Source organism: Chrysemys picta, chromosome 1 (genome assembly GCF_011386835.1).
Source record: "Chrysemys picta bellii isolate R12L10 chromosome 1, ASM1138683v2, whole genome shotgun sequence".
Lineage (NCBI taxonomy): Eukaryota > Metazoa > Chordata > Testudines > Emydidae > Chrysemys > Chrysemys picta.
Window position 1 is genome coordinate 353,926,458 of NC_088791.1, and position 9,419 is coordinate 353,935,876.

Sequence of the window (9,419 nt, forward strand, 5' to 3'; positions counted from 1 at the left end):
GTTCCATGTAGTAAGAGACAGAACAAAGTGAATTACCAAGCAAACTAAAATAAAACATGCAAGTCTATGCCTAATACAGTAAGAAAGTTATTACAGATGAAACCTCACCCTCAGATGTTCCAGTAAGCTTCTTTTACAGACTAGACTCCTTCTAGTCTGGGTCCAGCAATCACTCACACCCCCGTGGTTACTGTCCTTTGTTCCAGTGTCTTTCAGGTATCCTTTGGGGTGGAGAGGCTATCTCTTGAGCCAACTGAAGACAAAATGGAGGGGTCGCCGAGGGGTTTAAATAGACTTTCTCTTGTGGGTACTCACTCCTTCCTCCCCCTATTTAGAATCCCAGCTACAAGACGGAGTTTTGGAGTCACATGGGCAAGTCACATGTTTTAGGATGACTCAGAACTTAAAGGTAGCAGCCATGGTTCACATGCTACCTTGAATGTCCTCAGGTAGACTTCTTATAGGTATTGGAGCCTTCCAAGATCCATTGTCCATTAAGTGTATCTTGACTGGGCACTTAACTTGCACATTCCTCTCTAAAGAAGCTGACCAAATGCCTTACTAAGGCTACTTAAAATCAAACCAATACACAGCCAATATTCATAATTCAATACAATATTGATACATGCATACAAATAGGATGAATAGATTCAGTAGATCATAACCTTTACAGAGATATGTTACATGGCATATGTAGCATAAAACATATACCAGTTATGCCATATTTACATTCATAAGCATATTTCCATAAAGCCTTATCGGGTGCAACATCACACCAGTCATCAAAATTGGTCACCTCGTTTTTAGAAGAGATTTCATGATGCTTCTCTGGCAGCACCCTTAAGATAGCCACCTGTGCACCTCACACCCTTCGCCCTTGAGTTTAGAAGACTCATCGGTACTCTTTCTTTGATAGCATTATTCAGTACATTGCCCCAGATGTTGGCTCCACAAGCTCTCAATATCCATTGTTTTTTCCTGGTATCTAGCAGAGTTCATCAAGGATCTTCCCTCTCCAACCTACCCCGCGGGACCCAGGAGACAACTCTACCTCGCCGCTGGAGCCAGTACTCTACTCAGCACAGCATTCTTCTTAGAGTGCCCATGATGTTTCATCCTCATAGTTCCTTCTCTAGGCAACCTTTTTGCTATTACTTTCTGAGTCTTTGGCTAGCTATTTTTAACATTCTTTTTGGCCTTCCTAACTATGTGTTAACATGTCATTTGCCAGAGTTTATGCCTCTTTCTATTTTCCTCAATAGTATTTAACTTCCACTTTTTAAAGGATGCCTTTTTGCCTCTCACTGTTTCTTTTACTTTGTTGTTTAGCCATGGTGGCACTTTTTTGGTTTTCTTACTATCTTTTTTTAAATTTCGGGTATACATTTAAGTTGAGACTTTGTTATGGTGTCTTAGAGAATTTCCATGCAGCTCGCATGGATTTCACTTTTGGCACTGTAACTATTTATTTCTGTTTAACTAAATTCCTAATTTTAGTGTAATTCCCCTTTGTGAAATTAAATGCTACAGTGCTGGGCTGCTGTGGTGTTTCCCCTGCCACAGGGATGTTAAGTTTAATAATATTATGGTCACTATTACCAATGCTTCACTTAGGACTAAATCAAGAACTGCCTTTCTACTTTTGGGTTCCAAGGGCTAGCTGCTCCAATAAGCTGTCCTTTAAGGTGTCAAGAAATTTTCTCTCTTCATCCCCTCCTGAGGTGACATGTATCCAGTCAATATGGCAATAGTTGAAATCCCCCATTATTATTCAGGATTTTTTTTAATAGCCTCTGTAATCTCCTTGAGCATTTCACAGTCACTATCACCATCTTGGTCAGATGATCGTTAATATATCCCTACTGCTATATTCTTACTATTCAAGCATGGAATTACCATCCATACAGATTCTATGGTACAGTTTGTTCATTTAAGATTTTTATTTCATATGTTTCTATGCTTTCTTTCATGTATACTGCCACTCTCCCACCAGCACGACCTGTTACATCCTTCTGATATATTTTGTACCTTGGTATTACTGTGTCCCATTGATTATCCTCATTCTACCAAGTTTTTGTGATGCCTAGTATATCAATATCCTCATTTAATGTGAGGCACTCTATTTCACCCATCATACCAGAAGTCATCAAGAATTTTAGGACATGTGATATGGTCATGTGACCCTGGATTCCAACTTGGGCCAGTAACTGTCCACAAAGAGATGCTGTCAGCTTTGTTTGGTACAGTAAAATTCCAGACACAGGACAGAGGATATTAAAAGACCCCTCAGACATCTCCATTTTATCTTTATTTCTCTGGACTGGGTTTCCAAGAAGGAAGCTCTGAAGAAGGTGTGATGAACCCTGACCAGTTTGGGTAATTTCCAGAGATTCTTTTGCAAACCAACAGTTTATTCCATTATTGCTATGATCCTAAAAATATGAACTCTGAAAAATCACTTGTATGTATCATGTATTAAACATGTATATCTCTTCTTCTTTTCTTTTATTATTAAACCTTTAGATTTTAGTTATTAACAGATTGGCAAGAGCGTGATTATTGGGTAATATCTTAGTTATGTATTTGCCTTGAGATTAGAAAGACCCTATATATGATGAAATTTGTTTTCACTAACAGCTCATTATGGAGTCCAATATCCGGATGGTGAGCCGAAGGCTGGGATGTCTAAGGAGATGGCATTTTTGGTTTCTAGTTAACCAAAGTGGTGAAACAGAACTTTACATTTGTTGTTGGTATTATCGAATGATAGAATAACCAGCAGTCTGGGGTGAGTCTGCCCAATTTCTAAGCAGTTTGTCCTGAATTTCACATCCTCAGCTGTGTCCCACTGGAAAAAGGGGCAGAGGCTTGGAGGACTAAGCGGGGCAGGGCACAGGGCCTCAGAGGTCCAGTTAAAAGCAATTAGAAAGGAGGGAACCCCATTAGTTAATGAGCTGTACACAGACCAATTCCCCAGTCTGTCACATTGACTAAGCACAGTAAGGCCAGGAAAGGATTCAATGTCACTTTGACTGTCCAGTAATTGATTCAGGGAAGAGGGCCCAGCACTGTCTCACCAGACAACTCTGCATGGAGGTCAGTCTGAGAGCCAGAGCACGAGAGAAAAATTTAGATGTCTTTACAAATAAAGAGCCGGAGCAGCCTGTCCCGGATCTGTTTGGTCCTCACACCGTAGATGATGGGGTTTAGCGTGGGGGGCACCAGGAGGTTCACGTTGCCAATGAGAACACGGAAATGCAGGGCCACATTCTGGCCAAACCGGTACGTGAGGGAGGAGAAGAGAGCTGGGATGAAAAAGGCTAAGATGGAACATAGATGGGAGCTGCAGGTCCCAAAAGTCTTGAGCCGGGCATCCTTTGTGGGGAGGCGGAAGATGGCCCTGAGGATCTGGGTATAGGACAATGCAACAAAAACCATATCCAGACCCTTCACACAGAATAACACAAAGAGGCCGTAGTAACTACTTATGCGGGTATCAGCGCAGGCCAGCTTCACCACAGCTATATGTGCACAGTACGTATCGGGGATGATGTTGGTTTCGCAATATGGCCACTGCCTCGTCAGGATGATATAGGGCAGTATGAGCATGCCACCACGCAGCACCACAGCCATGCCAATCTTGGCCACCATGGGGTTTGCCAGGAGGGTGGAATGTCTGAGGGGATCACAGATGGCCACATAGCGGTCAAAACCCATGGCCACGAGGATCCCAGACTCCATCACTGAGAACGAGTGAATGAAGTACATCTGGGTGAGGCAGGCACTGAAATCAATCTCCCTCAAATTGAACCAGAAGATGCTCAACATTTTGGGCAGGAAGGATGTAGAGAGCACCAGGTCAGTGACAGCCAGCATGCAGATGAAATAGTACATTGGGGCACGGAGGCTCCGCTCCCTCTTCACGACGAATAGGATGGTGAAGTTCCCCAAGATGGCTATGGCATACATGGCACAGAACGGGATGGAGATCCAGACATGGGCTGCCTCCAGGCCAGGAATTCCCAGCAGGATGAAGGTGGAGGGGTTGGTGAAGTCGGTTGTGTTAGAATTTGACATGGAGTAGGGGAGAACGTGTCCAACTCTGAGGGAGAACGGTGTCTCCTGCATGTACTGTACGTTCTTCTGACTTTGTGTATGTGCCCAGGCTCTAGGGTGATGGTTGCAGTACCAATGCCTGAATGGAGAGGAAATGTTAATATGGGACACTACATGCACAACTGAGGACTGTTCTCATGGATGAAGGAAATTGGTCACTCTTCACACATTGAAAAATTAAATTTTCACTATTCAGACAAATGAATTATGAACAACTGACCCTACTAATGCCAATTCCATATTTTATGCTGCTCAAAATCTAAGAGTGAAAAAGAAACAAAGCTTTGACAAAACATTACCAGAGGGAAACATCCCAATTAGAACTCACCTCATGGAAAACACCTGAGTGTCATTGATAGCAACTCCATGGAAACAGTTGCTTATTTGCAGCTGTGGCCAAAACAAAGACAATGTTCAGATGCCTAAGGAAGGGGATGGAGAATACTCTGCTCTGGAAACGTGCTCAGTTGTGGACACTCGGTCTGTAAATAGTGTATAGCAGATAGAAAGTGGATTTCTGAGACAGGCTATGAGAATGGGAGAAGCCACCATACGCTGATAGCGTGTTGAGTATAGCGAAGAGACAAAGAAGGGGACATATGATAGAGGAGAGCAAAATAAGGGCTGGAACTGATGACATTCAAATGGAGAAACACAGAACAGTTCCCAACCAGTAATATCTATAGACACTTAGTTTCAGGGTGTTAGTCTGTATCCGCAAAAACAACGAGGAATCCTTGTGGCACCTCAGAGACTTACAAATTCATTTGTGCATAAGCTTTCATGGGCTAGAACCTACTTCATCAGATGAATGGAGTGGAAAATACAGCAGCAGGTATAAATACATGAAAAGATGGGAGCTGCCTTACCAAGTGTGAGGTCAGTCTAACGAGACAGTTCACTCAGTGTTTCAAAGGGGCTAATTCCCCAAAGGAGAGGAAAAAGATCAATAAAAGTGAATGGGAGGAAAAATTTAAAGATTAAAAATGAAAATGAAAATTTGGAGATCTTGAAGAAGAGTTTATGAGATTGGCAAAAGTTCACTATTCCACAGTCAAGAAAGTAGAGAACTTTGGACAAAAACCCGGTTTACTGACAAAGTGAATGCAGCAATTGGGGGAAGGTTGGAATGGGAAGCAATATATAACATATGGGGAAAAGGGAAAATAGAGAGCAAATAATACAAATTGGAATTTATGAATATTGATAAGGCATGCTAAAAACATCATGGAAAAATCCATGCTTCGCAGGTTTAAGGATTACAAAAAGAAGGTTATAAAAGTATACTGAGAACAAAAGAAATCCTAGAAAAGGTATGGCTCAATTCTCTGAGGGAGAAACAAAGTTTGTTAATGTTGCAGGAAAGGTAGATATCTTCAAGATATAGTTGAGTTCTGCATTCGGAAAGAAGCAGTATGAGAAACATATATCACATAAGATGATGAAATACTTTCCAGTCCATTAGCAGTCAAGGATGGCAATAAACAGCATATACAATTGAATCTTAGAGTTCCAAACACCAGAGTTACAAACTGAATGATCAAGTGCACATCTCACTCGTAACCAGAAGTACACACTGAGGCAGCCAGAGAGACAAAAGAAAAAAAATGGGCAGGGGTACAGGACAGTTCTGGGTAAAACGTAAACTATTCAATAAAAAAAAAGGAAAGTTTTAAAGAAAGATTTTACAAAACTAAGAAAGAATGGAAAAGTTGGTCTGGGATTAGTTAAAAAAAAACATAGGAATATAATGAATGCCAGTCAACAACATGGTTTACGGAAAACACGTCTTGTCAAATAAACCCGATTTCATCCTTAAATGAGAGTACACTTTTGATTGAACAAGGGAACCAAGCAGATGCAATACACTTTGATTTCTCGGAGGCATTTGTTTCAATAGCGGGAAAAATTCAGATAAAAAAAATGCACACCTTACAATATCAGTAGAGCACATGTAAAGTGGACTAAAAACTGGCTAACTGAAAGATCTTAGAAAGCAGTTGTCCATGGGCCATTGTCAGTGAATGGGGGTGTTTTTATGAGGTTCTGCAGGGATCTGTTTTTGGCCCAATATTATTCAATATTTTCATCTATGATCTGGAATCAAATAGAAAATCACTGAAGATAAAATTTACAGATGACCCAAAGATTGCCAGATTCGTTACAATGAGGAGGCCAGGGCAGGCATACTGATTGATCTGGAACATTTGGTGAGCTGGGTCCATGCAAACAAAATGTTTTATTACAGACAAATGCAAAGGGATCCTCTCAGAACAGGGAATGCAGTCTCGATCCATAGAGTGGGGCACTGCATTATGGAACGCAGGGACCCTGGAAAGGATTTAGGGGTCATTGTAGACAACCAACTGATTGTGAGCTCCCAGTGTGATGCTGTGGCCAAAAGGGCTGATGTGATCCTTGGATACATAAACAGGGGAATGGTAAGTTGGAGCAGGGGAAGGATTTTACCTCTGCACATGGTATTGGTGAAACCGACCGTTTCCACTCCCGGGTTCCACATTTCAGAAATAATGTTGAAAAATTGGAGAGGGTTCAGAAAAGAGCCACAAAAATGATTGGCGACCGGAGAAAATGCCGGTCAGAGAGAGTGACTTAAGGGGCTTCATTTATTCATCTTAAATACCAATAATGTGCTCTAGTGAGGAAAGGCAAAGCAAGACCCAATCCCTGAAATCTGAAGCCAAAAATATTACTGTTGGAAATAAGGGCCAAGTGATTACCACTCTGGGTGATTAAAATTTGCAACACACTGCGAAGGGAAGTGGTGGATTCTCCAACTCCCCATGCCAGCAGATCCAGACTGGATGCTTTTCTGGAAGATCTGCTTGAGGGCTCACTTAAAAAGCTACAATGGTCCTGCCCTAGTGCTTCAATGTTGACACTACTTACACGGACGGCAGAGGTTCTCCCATCAAAGTCGTTAACCCACCTCCCCAAGAGGAGTAGCTAGGTTCATTGAAGAATTCTTCTGTTGACCCTAATGCCTTCTACACCAGGGTTAGGTTGATATAACTACATTTTTCAGAGGTGTTGATTTTTTCAAAAAAGGCAAATGAAATCATGCGAGGTGATAGTACTCATCTACTCGACATTGGTGAGGCCTCAACTGGAGTATTGTGTCTAGTTTGGGTCACCGATGTATAGGAAGGATGTAGAGAAACTGGAAAGGATCCAGAGGCAAGCGACAAGGATGATCAAAGGGATAGAAGGCAAGCCACATGAGCAAGGGCTGAAGCAACCATTTTTGTTTGGTGTGGAAAAGAGGAGATTGATGGGGAGATCGGAGCAGTTTTTGGATACTTGAAAGGCTGCGATAAGAAAGATGGAGGAATGTTATTATCTTTTGCCGCAGAGCACAGGACAACAGGCAGTGGGTTCAAACTCCAGCATAGCAGATTTCGATTATATCTGAGAAAAATCTCCCTAACTTTAAGAACAGGAGGACAATGAAACAGAAGCTTTGTGAGGTTGTGGAAACTCCTTCGCTGGAAGTATCCCAAAGGTGGCTGGACACCAATCTTTCTGGGATGGTTTAGACACAACACATTCTACATCTTGGCAGCCGGTCAACTCCATGGCTCTATGATTCTCTAAACTAAAATCCTAGATTGGAGCAGGTCTTAGTCACACACATGTTATGAAGCTCGATTCAAAGGTAACTGGGTAAAATATAATGGCCTGTGTTATACAGGATGTCAGGCTCGATGATCAAATGGTCCCTTCTGACCTTAAATCATATGAATCTTTCAGCAAAGAACGTAGATCAGGCATTTATATTTACTCTGTTTCACAACACACAAACAAGGGAACATTCAATTACATTGAAAATCTGAACATCTAACACCTATTTGATCTGTGGAACGCATTGCCGCTGACATTATTGGAGCAAACAGCTTAGCTGAATGGGACTCACAAATTGCTATTGTAGTTGGTTCTGGGGGGCACCCTTAGTTAAGGCTCTCCAAGAGCTTCAATTAGGAGACCTCATTTTCTTTTGTTTTTAAGCTTCCCAAACTGTAACCATTCAAACTTATATTTGCAATGCTGGGTGTCTCCTCCTGGCTGAATTGTGTTTTCAGTGTTTCAGGCATAACGGTTCAGCCAACATCTCAAATGAAGCTAGGAGAGAATATGTGTTGCCCATGTTGAAAAATTCTAATAATTATTCCTCAATGCTTTGCAGCAGATAAAAGTCAGGTAACTCCCCTTCCCCCCCACACACACTTTTAACAGACAAAGCCTAACATTGCAAGGGGAGAACAGTGACAGTGACAGTGTCTGTGCATTAACACACAGCTGGCTCCTGAGTTCTTTATTCAGTTCTTACTCCAAGGGAAATTTTGCCTCACTGGGACCTGAGCAAAATACAGGGCCTGGCCTCCGAATTTGGCCTTGTATTGTACATCTATTAACACCTTTCATCATGAAGGATCCACTGTGCCTCTAAAATACAGCCACCTCAGGGGTTGAGGCCATTGGCGGGGCAGGTGGGTGTCCATAGAAAGGAATGGCAGTTTGCACAGTGATACGGGTAAAACTCACCCCTGTGGCAAGGGCCCTGGGATGTTTAATGGCTGTGCAGAGCATAAAGGACAACAGACCTATTCGCTATGCCATTATGACCATGTTGCTCTTGGTTTGTCCAGCAGCTGAGCTCCTCAGCTAAAGATGGGTACCTGTGAATTGTGAAGTGGAAGTGTCTTTCTTGGGAATCCCCGTCAGGTAGCCGTGTCCCACACCTCTCTCACCCCAGCATCTGCATGAACATCCCACGCTGAGAGCTGACACAGGGCTGAACACCGTTAATAATATAGCTCTTCGTAATCCCAGTTGGGTTCACTCAGCCTCTGGGGGGAGAAGCGGCATCTGGATTCAAACAGGCTGGAGACCGGAGACACTTTTGCTAATATCTTTCTTTCCATGTCTGGGCTTCTGTGCTTTTTGTCCAGCTTCAGGAGTAAACAGTAATTAAGCGACCTTCCCAAAGGGAGATGAGAGCTCTTGGGCTCTGTGCTGAATCAGAGAGGAATTGGCTGCTCTGTGTATTTGTGTATATTTAAAAATTATAGTTTATTAGAAAGAAAATTAGGGATAATGCCTAGACCTCCCTAGGGTCTGATACTCTGTGAATGCCTGGGATGGCTTGGTAGATAGCAGACAGACAGATCTGGAGACAGATGACTGAGGGGAGACAAAAGCACTTTCTGCAGGCACACAGGGCTGTCACTAAGAGATCAAAAGATGAGTAATCATTGGCGGATCTTGAAAACATCTAGCTAGGT

At 42.4% G+C, this 9,419-nt stretch overlaps 1 protein-coding gene across 1 annotated transcript; it reads right to left on the reverse strand.

Annotated features, from left to right (window-relative positions):
- Positions 1-3,129: 3,129 nt before the first annotated feature.
- LOC135972350 (olfactory receptor 52R1-like) lies at positions 3,130-4,128 on the reverse strand. The gene has a single exon (XM_065550043.1). It carries the CDS (start codon positions 4,126-4,128, stop codon positions 3,130-3,132), a length of 999 nt encoding a protein of 332 aa, XP_065406115.1.
- Between the last annotated feature and the right edge of the window lie 5,291 nt (positions 4,129-9,419).

Bases quoted from the DNA above. Each gene is read 5' to 3' on its own strand.
- LOC135972350 (XM_065550043.1), bottom strand. From the start codon at position 4,128: ATGCAGGAGACACCGTTCTCCCTCAGAGTTGGACACGTTCTCCCCTAC.